The sequence below is a fragment of the Lutra lutra genome, chromosome 9, assembly GCF_902655055.1.
Source record: "Lutra lutra chromosome 9, mLutLut1.2, whole genome shotgun sequence".
Classification (NCBI taxonomy): Eukaryota; Metazoa; Chordata; class Mammalia; order Carnivora; family Mustelidae; genus Lutra; species Lutra lutra.
The window spans coordinates 107,800,036-107,813,493 of NC_062286.1; the positions used below are offsets into that span (position 1 = coordinate 107,800,036).

At 37.9% G+C, this 13,458-nt stretch overlaps 1 protein-coding gene across 1 annotated transcript in view; it reads right to left on the reverse strand.

Moving 5' to 3' along the window:
* SLX4IP (SLX4 interacting protein) overlaps positions 1–13,458 on the reverse strand; it is a 176,184-nt gene that overhangs the window by 20,682 nt on the left and 142,044 nt on the right. The window contains 2 exon segments of the mRNA XM_047746110.1: positions 444–532; positions 3,968–4,045. Coding sequence (XP_047602066.1) covers positions 444–532; positions 3,968–4,045 — 167 coding nt within the window.

Here is a 13,458-nt window from a genome sequence, read left to right on the forward strand (position 1 = left end):
TCATGAAAATGTCAGTGATTCACCATGGAATAAAATTCAAAAGCCACTGACCCCAATGAAAGCTTCTAGCGGAAACATGTGGATTTTGCTTCATTTCACTGAATGAAATGAAAGTGAAGATATTTTTGCTTTATCTCATTTGAATATTATCATAAGCATCATCACAGTTTTTGTGATCTGTTGCTTTCTCATGTAAAACTGATGTGGAAAAGATATGGTTGATCAAACTAAATTTTCAACGGGTCTTCAGAACAAGAAAATCAAAGCAAATAAACCAAAACACATCAGTTAATATTACCATGCAATAGGGAGGACATTTTTCATCCCCTAAAACATGCACTGAATGCTGGGTAGCCAAATGATAACTGAAGACAGCACTTTTTCAATTTTTAAGGTAAATTGTCATTTAAGCGGACTTATTTACAGAATGTTTTTGTACATACCAATTCTTCATTCTGACTTGCCAAAAGATCACGACTGAATGAAAGCTGACTTACACAGACCACAAATCTGTCAGGAAATACACGGAGCTCTGCACAAAATGAAGAAAATAAAATTACTAAAGGCATCAAAAATCTATGACCAGAGAAATGCTTGGTCCCAGAATTTTCTGTTCTAGTCATAAGTAAGTATGTATAAGACACATGTCTCTTCTCCTCACCTTTCAGTGTTTGCACTCAGCAGGGCGGGGCAAGCACAGAGCTCTGGGGAGCACCCAGGAGGTTGCAAATTGGTCCACCTGAGCCCCTGGACCATTATATTGTATCCCATGAAACCCCCAGGCAGAGCCCTTGCAGCCCTCCCCCTGTGTCAGTTTGCTGTTCTCTGACCAGAACTCACATTTGGGAAATAGGATCAACGTTCTCTAATGAGTGTGCTGATCTATACAGGAGGAAGAGGAAGATAGAAGATAAAATCTGAAAACTCATTGACATTCTAACTAATTGCTTTAATTGTCATCTCTTTGGTCATCTGGTCTTAGATCCATCCCCTAAACTGGAGGGCAGATTCCCAATCTGAATCAGGCTATGGAAATAGCAGTGTCACTACAGGAATAATAATAAGCAAATAGTAAAACATGTGATAGCACAGTTGATACAATTACACTACAGTCACACTAATCTATCATTACAACTTCTTAAAGCAAAACCACTGACTTTCGGGGGGAAAAGGCTGAAGGAATCACAGAACTGGATGCCCCAACATTCAAAGAAAGAAAGAATATGAAGTGGTAAATGCCATCTGTATCTTTTCTCCTCTCTCATTTGTCTATCCATCCACATTCACGTACGCAGCCTCCACCTATCTCGGAGTGATGTTTAGCTGATGCTAATAATGTGTATTCTGGGTGGGAGGTGAGGATCTTCTCCCTTCTTTATACTTGGTTGTACTGCTCTAATATTTTTATAATACACATGTATCATACTGATTAACACAAAGCCATTTTTCTAAAAGAGAAAACTTCCCTCTAAGATGACCAATATTTTTACAGAGGGATGGTATGAATCGGTAATTGAGGCCTTTTACACACATTGCTCATTTCGAACAATGGCTGACAATGTGAGGGACTGACTAAGGCAATAACACCTCTTAGCCTGATATACTCAGGAGCCAAGTATGAAGGTGTTGATTACACAGACGCACAACTTAAACAGAATTAACACCATACCACCTGGTTAGGTTAAATTATACCAAAGGCCTAATGAGTTGATGTTCTAGTAAGAGCCATCCATCTCCTTACCCCTCCCCTAGACCACTGCTGTGTCCTTGGTGATCACTCTTCCCTATTCTATTTCATCCTACTCAGTGCAAGCAGGTTACCAGCTCTAAAAAACAAACAAACAAAAAAACACAAAAAACAAAACCAAAAAAACCCCAGCTCCATTTATCCTGCTCAAAACCCCATTCTCAGTATCTACCACATGACCTACAAACTTCAAAGCCCACCCTGAATGGAACCTAACCTGTCACTCTGGTCTTACCCCCCACTAGTCCTCCTCATGTAGGAATCCCCATTTCAGAAAGCCTGAGTGTGCTGTGAAACTCTGACCTCTTATAGATGTTTTATCTGGTTAGGAGACTAGTGATGGACTTTGGAAAGCCAAAAATAAATAAAATAGAAGTCATTAATATCTATTCATTAATTCTTTTTTTTTTTTTAGATAGTTATTTAGTTATTTATTTGACAGAGGGAGAGGGGGAAAGAGAGACAGAGTACAAGTAGGGGGAGCAACAGAGGGAGGAGAAGCAGGATCCCCACTGAGCTGGGAGCCTGATGCAGGGCTGATTCCAGGATCCAGGGATCATGACCTGAGCTGAAGGCAGATGCTTAACTGACCGAGCCACCCAGGCACCCTTATTCGCTAATTGTTAACATTTCTTTAAAAAAAAAAAAAAAAGATTTATTTGAGAGAGAGAGCATGCATGCAAGAGCAGGGGAAGGGGCAGAGGGAAAGGGAGAGGGAGCAGTAGACTCCCTGCTGAGCACAGAGCCCAACACAGGGCTCAATCCCAGGATCCTGAGATCATGACCTGAGCCAAAGTCAGGTGCTTAACCAACTGGGCCACTCAGGCACCCTAATTCTTAAAATTTCTTAATGAGATAAGTGGTAAGTAGTCTGCTTCTCACTCTCAGGAAGGAGGAACTGAGTCACAGAATTCATTATTTGCCTCTTGCCCAAAACCATAAAATTGAAATACAACTCAGTAGATCAGAATTCAAATTCAAAATGATCAATTCTATCCAATAATTTCCCTGATTTGTCCTTCTACTTCTTCCTCTGAAAAATAAGAATGCTAGAATGATGAATTTTGAACATTTGGGGGCCAGGTATTGTATAAACAGAAAGCAACGTCTGCACACCTTTTCTTTGCTTAGGTCATAACTGGAATTTTTATTGTTTTAATATTTAAATAGAGTGAAGATTTAGGCAATAACAATCTCTACCATATAGGGTAGCTAGTCTTCATTTTAACAGACAGGCTTATTTTACTAAGAGAACTGAACAAAGTGGAAAGTTCCATTAAGATAGATAGATAGATAGATAGATAGATATTTTAAAAGAGTAATATATTTGATTGACACTTGAAGTTTAAAAAGTGCAGATCATTGTTAAGATTCCAAGAGCAAATCTCCACACAGTTTATTTTCAAAGTCCCTGTTTCATATCTTATATATTAAAATCATCCAGGGAAGTTCAGTTAGATTTTCTTTCCAATGTTCAGATCAGCTTGGAGAATTGTCATTAGCATCTGACTTTATTGTTGTTGGCTGGACATGTTTGACATCATTTCCCCAGTGGACTTCTTGACTTGGGGAAATGAGGAGGGAAGCTGGCCTTGTCACACACCTAAGAAAGGCTCTGACAGCTCTGGGCTGGGAAAGCATTTTCTCGTGTACACACTTGTTCTGTATCCCAGGGACTTGGTGTGCACAGACAAAGATGAAGTGATTCATAGTTTAACTGCCTGTCAAATCATTCTGGGAGCTCAATGAAAGTGCTGAGATGCAGCAGGAGAATGAAGCATAATGTGGCTCAGCTCACAGTTCTCAGAGAGGCAGTAAATCAGTGAAAATTGAAAAACAAAACAAAAACAAAAATCACAAATATTTAGAAATAGTCTTTTTTTTTTTTTTTAAGATTTTATTTATTTATTTATTTGACAGAGAGAGATCACAAGTAGACGGAGAGGCAGGCAGAGAGAGAGAGAGAGGGAAGCAGGCTTCCTGCTGAGCAGAGAGCCCGATGTGGGACTCAATCCCAGGACCCTGAGATCATGACCTGAGCCGAAGGCAGCGGCTTAACCCACTGAGCCACCCAGGCGCCCTAGAAATAGTCTTAATTAGTACTTCAATTTCATAAAGGCAATGAAGCAAGTTGGAATCTTCATTTCTTAATTTTCATTCCTTCTCTAGTGCAAGTTAATAGTGCAAAATGCTTGACAACTAAAGAAATCAGTTTCTTACCAGTACTCTGTGAACCCCTGAAACAGTAAAGGCGTAATCCTCTCTTGAGGAAATAGGCTGTGATTTGAAAGCCATAACCTGTAAAGTGAAAGAGGAAATCATTAGACTATAAACTTGTTCACCACTAAATCCCATTAGCTCCCCAATGCCTATGATATAGTATGTGTTCAATAACAATTTGCCAAATGAAAGAATAAAAGGAATCAATCGTGGGACTCACTTGAAAGGAAAGGTTAAATATTACAATCTGAGCTCCTCTAGCCTGGCCAGAGCACCTGGCTGGAATGGTCTCTAGTCCCTGAAGTACCTCAGTTGCTTTATCTGTACAATGAATTCAACCAAGAATTCTCTTCCCCTTAAGGTTATCATTCCACAGGGCACCTGGGTGGCTCAGTTGGTTAGGCGGCTGCCTTCAGCTCAGGTCATGATCCCAGGCCTGGGATCGAGCCCCACATCGGGCTCCTTGCTCAGCGGGGACCCTGCTTCTCTCTCTGCCTGCCACTCCCTCTGCTTGTGATTACTCTCTCTCTCTCTCTCCCTCTGACAAAGAAACAAAATCTTAGGAAAAAAAAAAAAAGGTTATCATTCCAAATTGAAGGAGAGATGAAGAGTTTTCCTGATAAGCAAAACGTATAGGATTCATCACCACTATACTGGCCCTATGAGAAATGCTAAAGGGCCTTCTTTAAGCCAAAGAGAAATTGCACTATTCATTATAACCAAATATATATATTTGGTTAAAAATATTAGAAAATATATATTTGGTTATAATTAATATATTATATATTCATAATTAACATATATTACATATGTTCATATATATATATACACACACATATATATATATATATGAATAAAGTTTAAAAATTTCACTGGAAAAGGAAAATATGTAACAAAAGTAGTGGACAATTGCCTGTAAAGCAAGCATGAAAGTTAAAAGAAAAACATAGTAAAATACCCTCAAACTACAATAATTAGTTAAGGGCGGCATAAAATAAAAAGATGCAAAATGTGTCATCAAAAAATATAAAACATGGGGGAAGGGTAATAAAGTAAAGCTTTGGAATGTATTTAAAATTAAGTTTCTATGAGCCTAAAACAAGCTGCTATTTATATATGATATTTTATGTGAACCTCATGGTTACCACAAGGGAAGAAGATATATAGTAAATAGATATAAGTAAATAGATATAAATAAGAAGATATATAGTAAATACACAAAAGAAAATGAGAAAGGAAGCTAAACATAACACTAAAGAAAGTTATCAAACCACAAAGGAAGAGAGAAAGAGAAGAAAGGAACAGAAAGGAACTACAAAAATAAGAAAATAGTGAAGAAAATGGCAGTAAGTATATACTTATGTATATTTTAAATGTAAATGGTTTAAAATCATCAGTAAAAAGACACAGTATGCAAAGCAGATTAAAAAAAAAAACAAAAACAAAAACCAAGACCCATCTATATGCTGCCTACAAGATATTCACTTCAGAAGTAAGAACACAAAGACTGAAAGTGAAAGGAGAGAAAAAGACAGTCCATGAAAATGGAAATGAAAAGAATGCTGAAGTAGTTATGCTCATTTTCAAACAAAATAAACTTTAGAACAAAGATTGAAATAAAAAAGAAAAGAGGGCATTACAGGGGCGCCTGGGTGGCTCAGCGGGTTAAACCTCTGCCTTGGGCTCAGGTCATGATCTCAGGGACCTGGGATTAAGCTCCACATCAGGCTCTCTGCTCAGCAGGGAGCCTGCTTCCCCCTCTCTCTCTCTGCTCCCTGCTCTGCCTACTTGTGATCTCTCTCTATCAAATAAATAAAATCTTAAAAAGAGGGCATTACATAAAGAGGTCAATCCAACAAGAAAATATAACATTTATAAATATATATGTGCCAGACAGGGGAGAACCAAAATATATAAAGAAAATATTAACAGACTTAAAGAGAGAAATTGAAAGCAATATAGTAACACTAGGAGAGTATAATATCCCACTGTCATCAATGGATAAATTATCTAGACAACAACAACAACAGCAATAACTCAATATAGAAACATCAGCTTCAAACACATTAGACCAGATAGACTTAACAAATATATAGAAAACATTCTATCCAAAAGCAGAATACATTTTCTCAAGTGTACAGGAAATGTATCCAGTTTGGATCACAGGTTGGCCATAAAACAAGCTCAATAATTTCAAGAATAGTTAAATTGTATCAAGCATCTTTCCCAAGCAAAATGGTATGAAGCTAGGAATTAATTAGAAGAAGAAAATGGAGAAAACAAACAAACAAACAAACATGAAAACATGGAAATTAAACAACATGCTACTGAACAACCAATGGGTCACTGAAGGAAACAAAGGAGAAGTAAAAAAAATATCCATAGACAAGTGAAAACAAAAATAGGACATACCAAATATATGGGATGCAGTAAAAGTAGTTCTAAAGTTCATAGCAATAAGGCCTACCTCAAGAAATACGAAAAATCTCAAATAAACAATCTAATTTTACACCTAAAGGAATCAGGAAAGAAGAACAAACAAGGACCAAAATTAACAGAAGAAAGGACATAATGACCAGAGGAGAAACAGAGACTAAAAAGGCAATAGGAAAAAAAGAAAAAAAATAAAACAAATAAATAAAGAGCGGGCCCTTTGAAAAGATAAACAAAATTGACAAACACTTAGCTAAACTAACCAAGAAAAAGACAGAGAGAGAGAGGGAGAGAGAATTCAAATAAAATCAGAAAGAGAAGTTACAACCGGGGCGCCTGGGTGGCTCAGTGGGTTAAGCCGCTGCCTTTGGCTCGGCTCAGGTCATGATCCCAGGTCCTGGGTTCGAGCCCCACATCGGGCTTTCTGCTCGGCGGGAGCCGGCTTCCTCCTCTCTCTCTGCCTGCCTCTCTGCCTACTTGTGATTTCTCTCTGTCAAATAAATAAAAGAGAAGTTACAACCAATACCACGGGAGAAGTGACAACCAATACCAATACCACAGAAAGAGGAGAAGTTACAACCAAGGATTGTAAGAGACTACTATGAAAAAATGATAACACAAAAAAACTGGAAACCTAGAAGAAATGAATAAATTCCTAGAAACCTAGAATCTTCCAAGACTGAATAATAAAGAGATATAAAATCTAAATAGACTAGTAAGGAGATTGTAACAATAATCAAAAACCTCCCAATAACAAAAGTCTAGGACCAGATGGCAGATGGCTTCACCGGAGAATTCTACCAAACATTCAAAGAAGATTTAATGCCTATCCTTTTGAAACTCTTCCAAAAATTGAAGGGGATGGAAAGCTTCCAATCACATTTTACAAGGCCAGAATTACCGTGATACCAAAACCAGACAAGGGCACCACAAAAAAAGAAAATTAAAAGCCAATATTCTTGATGAACAGAGATCCAAAAAATCCACAACAAATATTAGCAAAACAAACCCAACAATACATTAAAAGAATCATACACTATAATCAAGTGCAATTTATTCCAGTGATGCAAGGATGGTTCAACATCTGCAAATCAATCTATACTGCACATCACATTAACAAAATGAACAAAAATCATGATCTCAATAGATGCAGGGGGAAAAAATGCGACAAAATTCAACATCCATTTATGATAAAAATTCTCAATAAAGTGGGTATGGAAGAAATATACTTCAATGTAATAAAGGCTTGATATGACAACCCTATAGCTAACATCATACTTAATGGTGAAAGGCTGAAAGCTCTAAGATCAGGAATAAACCCATTCTCACCACTTCATTCAGAACTAGTATTAGATGTCCTAGCCAAAAATATTAAACAAGAAAAAGAAATAAAAGGTATCCAAATCAGAAAAAAGGTAACACTGTCGCTACTTGCAGATGACATGATACTATGTACAGAAAACTAAAGAATCCACCAAAGACAAAACAAAACAAAAACCTGTTAAGAGTAAGTGAATTTAGTCAAGTTGCAGGGTACAAAATCAATGCACAGAAATTTGTAGTATTTCTATACACTAATAACAAAATATTAGAAAGAAGCTTAGAAAACAATCCCATTTACAACTGCATCAGCAAAAGAATGAAATACCTATTAATAAATTTAACCAAGAAGATGTATGACCTGGACATTGTAAGAGAGTGAAGAAGCTGCAAATAAATGGCAACATATTCTGTGCTCAGACTGAATTAATATTGTGAAAATGTCTACATTAGTCACACAATCCACAGATTCAGTGCAATACCTATCAAAATTCCAGTGGCATACAACACAAACTAGAACAAATAAGTCTAAAATCTGTATGGAACCACAAAAGATTCTGAAAAGATTCAAGCAGTTTTGAGAAAGAAGAACAAAGCTAGAAGAATCACACTTTCTGATTTCAAACTACACTGCAAAGCTGTAGTAAATCAAAACATTATGGTATTGGTACAAAGACAGACACACAGATCAATAAAACAGAATAGAAAGTCCAGAAATAAACCCACACATAAATGGATAATCTACGACAAATGAGCCAAGAACATAAAATGGAAAAAGGGCAGTCTCTTCAATAATGTTAGGAAAACTGGACAACCACATATGAAAGAAGAAAACTAGACCACTGTCATATTATACATAAAAATTAACTCGAAATGCATTAAAAACTTCAATGTAAGACCTGAAACCATAAAATTCCTAGAAGAAAAGATAAGTTTTAAAGTCTTTGACATCAGTTTTGGCAACATCTTTGTGGATCTGACACTAAAGACAAGGGAAACAAAAGTGAAAGTCAACAAACTGGAGATCAAACTTAAAAGCTTCTACCCAGTGCAAGAACCACCAAAAAAACGAACAGGCAACCCACTAAGTAGGAGCAATTTTTTCTTGCAAACTACGTATCCAATAAGGGGTTAATATCCAAAATACATGTAAAATTCATATAACTCAATGACAGCAACAAAGCAAACAAGCAACCTGATTAAGAAATGAGCAGAAGAGAGGTGCCTGGGTGGCTCAGTCAGTTTAGTGTCCAACTCTTGGTTTCAGCTCAGGTAATGATCTCAGGATTGTGAGATCGAGTCCCATGTCAGGCTCCACACTGGGCATGAAGCCTGCTTAAGATTCTCTCTTTCCTTCTCCCTCTGCTCCTTCCCACATAGCTCCCCCTCTCTAAAAAAGGGGGGGATGGAGTTGTAGTTTATTCATTTTTAGGGGCAATATAATACTTCACCGACCATGCTCCCTTCTCTTTAAATGTAAATTTCAGATGTACGTCTTTATAATTTGACATTTATACACATCACAAAGTGAATACCACAGGTCTAGTTATCATTCATCATCATCTAGATAACACCCAGATAATTCTCTTCACCCTTTCACCTCCCACGAACCACGCCCCCATCCCCTGTAACCACTAGTCTGTTGTTTTTATTTTATTTGTTCATTTGTTTGGTTTTTTTGGATTCCACATATGAGTGAAATCATATGGCATTTGTCTTTCTTTACCTTACTTATTTCATTTAGTCTAATACCTTCAAGGTCCATCTGTGTTGTCACAAATGGCAAGATTTCATTCTTTTTGTTGTTGTTGTTTGTTTTAGTAGTAGTCCATTACATAAATAAATGTGCTACATCCTCTTTATCCATCTATTGATGGACCCCTAGGTTGTTTCCATATCTTGCTATTGTAAGTAATGCTACAGAAAACATAGGTGTACATATATCTTTTCAAATTAGTGTTTTCATATCTTTGGATAAATACCACAGAGTAGAATATTGGGGTCATACAATAGTTCTATTCTTAATTTTTTGAGGCCACTATATTTCCTTTTCTTCAGGTTTTTGTTTGTTTGTTTGTTTTTAAGATTTTATTAATTTGTCAGAGAGAGAGAGAGAGAGAGAGACCACCAGCAGGGGGAGTGGCAGGCTGAGGGAGATGCTGGCTCCCCGCAGAGCAAGGAGCCCAATGTGGGACTCAATCCCAGGACCCTGGGATCATGACCTGAGCCAAAGGCATATGCTTAGCCAACTGAGCCACCCAGGCATCGGACTGTGTCTTCCATAGTGGGTACACTGATTTACGCTCTGGCTAACAGTATACAAAAGTTTCTTTTTCTCCACGTCCTCACCATCACTTGTAATTACTTATCTTTTTTTAAAATAACCATTATAAATGATGTTAGGTCATTGTGGTCTTGATTTGCATTTGCCTGTTAAATAATGGTGTTAAGCATCTTTTCATGTGTCTGTTGGCCATCTGACGTCTTCTTTGGAATAAGGTTTATTCAAGTCTTCTGCTCAAAATTCCAGTGGCACACTTCACAAACTAGAACAAATAAGTCTAAAATTTGTATGGAAACACAAAAGATTCTGAAAAGATTCAAGCAGTCTTGAAAAAGAACAAAGCTGGAGGTATCACACTTTCTGATTTCAAACTATACTGCAAAGCTGTAGTAAATCGGAACATTGTGGTATTAGTACAAAGACAGACACACTGATCAATAAAACAGAATAGAAAGTCCAGAAATAAACCATGCGTGGTTTGCGGGTGGTGAAAGGGTGAAGAGAATTATCTGGGTGTTATCTGGGTGATGATGAATGATAACTAGACCTATGGTGATCACTTTGTGATGTATATAGATGTCAAATTATAAAGATGTACATCTGGAATTTACAGTTAAAGAGAGGAGGCATGGTCGGTAAAGTATTATATTGCCCCTAAAAATGAATAAACTACAACTCCAGGCCCTATCAGAAAAAAGTCTCACAAACAAAATTTTAAGTAAAGAAGACTGGTATAAAGGAGTACATTCCAACTGAAAAATGGAGACACTATCATTCATCTCATAAGGTAGCAACCGAATTTCATAAAAAGTACCAGCGTGGTTCCTTCTTCTCTTCCTCTCTCTCTCCTTTCCTCCCTCCCTCCATCTCTCCTTTCTTCCTTCCCTTCCAGCCCACCTCCAGATATAAATTACTCTGTTGATGACCTTCCTGGAAAAATAAGAGGAGTAAGCATCCAGGGGGAAGCATCTCCAGGTTCTAAGACAGCCTCTCAGAGAGAGTATTATATCCATGAAATTGGAAGGGCCAGAAGTTATAACAGGTAGTCTCCAGGACCACCAGACTCTTCAAAGTCCATGATTATAACTGTTCTGAAATAATTTTTATATTAAAAAAACACAAAGAAGTTTCCACTTTTACATTCAGTATCCTTCAGACTCCCCTGTAGAAAGATCCAGAACATCAGTGACTGCAGTTTGACATCTCTCTACACAAGCTACAGCTTTGACAGCACAATTGCTTTAGTCATGAGGATTGCGAAATAAGAGTGACATCTATGACAGCATAATCTCTAGATTTACAGAGATGAAATGTATTTTTTCTAACACATCTGACATGGATTGCGTTTTGATCATGTGCCTATCCTCTACATAAAATGTCAAACAAGACATGCACACCACTGGCATTATTCTGAGTGCTTTAAAACAAATCCTTATTCCTTAGTCACTGAGAGTGGAAGAGACTTCTATATTTATTTGTCCTACTTCTTTGTGGGATCGGGATGGAGACTGTAATTAAGGAGTCCTTAACAATTCACAAATTTGGAAATTCAGGAATTCACAAATACAGAAAAATTTTACAGTGATTTTCAAAGTAATGATTATAAAGTCAGTCTTCCAAAGGCGTGAATAACAATAACAGAATGGCAGTATCTAAGTCATTCTGCCTTTGTTGATAAATCATGCTTAATACTTACAGATCTAGGTAACTAAGATCAAGATTTTCAAAAATCTCCTTGTACAAAATCTCTAGCAATAGAATGTTATTATTAGGAAGGGGCTAAAACTGAAGTTGACTATGAAAGCTACAGCTCTGAATTCAGGAAGCACGGTGTCTGGACACACCATGAGTGATAACTAAATCTTACCGGGAGTCTAAACAACAGTATCAATATGACACCTTCCTTTATAGAAAAAGAAAGCAGGGGCGCCTGGGTGGCTCAGTGGGTTAAGCCGCTGCCTTCGGCTCAGGTCATGATCTCAGGGTCCTGGGATCGAGTCCCGCACCGGGCTCTCTGCTCAGCGAGAAGCCTGCTTCCCTCTCTCTCTCTCTCTGCCTTCCTCTCCGTCTACTTGTGATCTCTCTCTGTCAAATAAATAAATAAAATCTTTAAAAAAAAAAAAAAAGAAAAAGAAAAAGAAAGCAGTCTAAAGAAAATTGTATGTAAGTGATTACTGAAATTACCAGAAGAACATTGAATTCTTTTTCCCCCCATCCTTCCCACCCCCAGGATGGGATTATGCTAGAGAGAATCATTCCTAAACTGGCCACTCATCATGATTCCAATGGAAAAACCACCCCCACCCCCTACATCTGCCATGGCATCTACAAGAGAAATGGCAAGTTCAACATGTAGAAAACATTTGCACCTGCTTATTCCAAATTCCACTGGCCATAGGAAACTTTATTGTTTGAAGAGAGATTAAACACAAAAGATACTGTGTCAGTCCTTATGGCAAACTAATTTTGATATATAAACAGAGAAAATCACTGCCACTAAAATATACTGACTTGAAATGCTACAGAGATGTATTTCATTTATCCACAGATAACAGACGGTGATAAAGACTACAAGCTTATCTTTGCTCTTTAATGTAATTAACTTTCCTCAAAGAGTTCAGCGGGCCACTGAGATTTTGTACTTATCCAGAGCTAAAGCAAAGTTCCACTATTCTCTAAAACTAAATAGCAACTTGGCAAAGACTCCAGGAGGCCCTTTTCCTTTCCCTTCTCCGGGCCTAAGCTCCAAGCCTGCAAATACTGGTGTTCTAAACGCACAGAACTGGAGTCAGGAGGAGATTGGGGTTAGGGGACAAAATGGAAACCATAAAGTGAGCATCTCTTCACTTGAAAATCACCTGACAATGGCATTCCAAGACTCCAAGGCCACTGTAAATCACATTTAAGTACGTCTGCTCTCTTGCCAGTTATTGTGGTGCCCCTAAGTCTAAGAAGACTGTCGTTAGACACAGGAAGAGACTAGGGTTAGGAGGAGGACAGTTTTGTTGCGGGATCAGCTTTCTACCAGGAGTCTTCAGGTATGTGTATTTCTAGAAGTAATTTATATTTCCGCACTGCTTAATGTCACCTGACGTCCAGTACCAGCAAGAGTCCATTTCCATCACAGGCCTCCAAGCAGCCCCCAAGGGTCTCCAGTCCAGGTCTTTGGCATCCTGGAGTTTGTAAAGAGCTGCTGTTCTACTACCTTTGCACAAACCTCCCAACCTCCAGGAGGCCCCAAATGCTGATTTGTTACATTAACATTCTTCTGGCTCACCTGGTCATTCACAGAAGAGCATTAAGTCTCTAGGGGAAAAAAGGGGGGTGGGGGGGAGGGACTCAGCAGTATTTATGAGAGAAAGAAAGAGGGGCGCATGTTTTAAGGACGAACCTGAGTTCTGCTATTTTATTCCACATTTTGTCTAAACAAACTGCTCCAAAATGGCTTTATTAG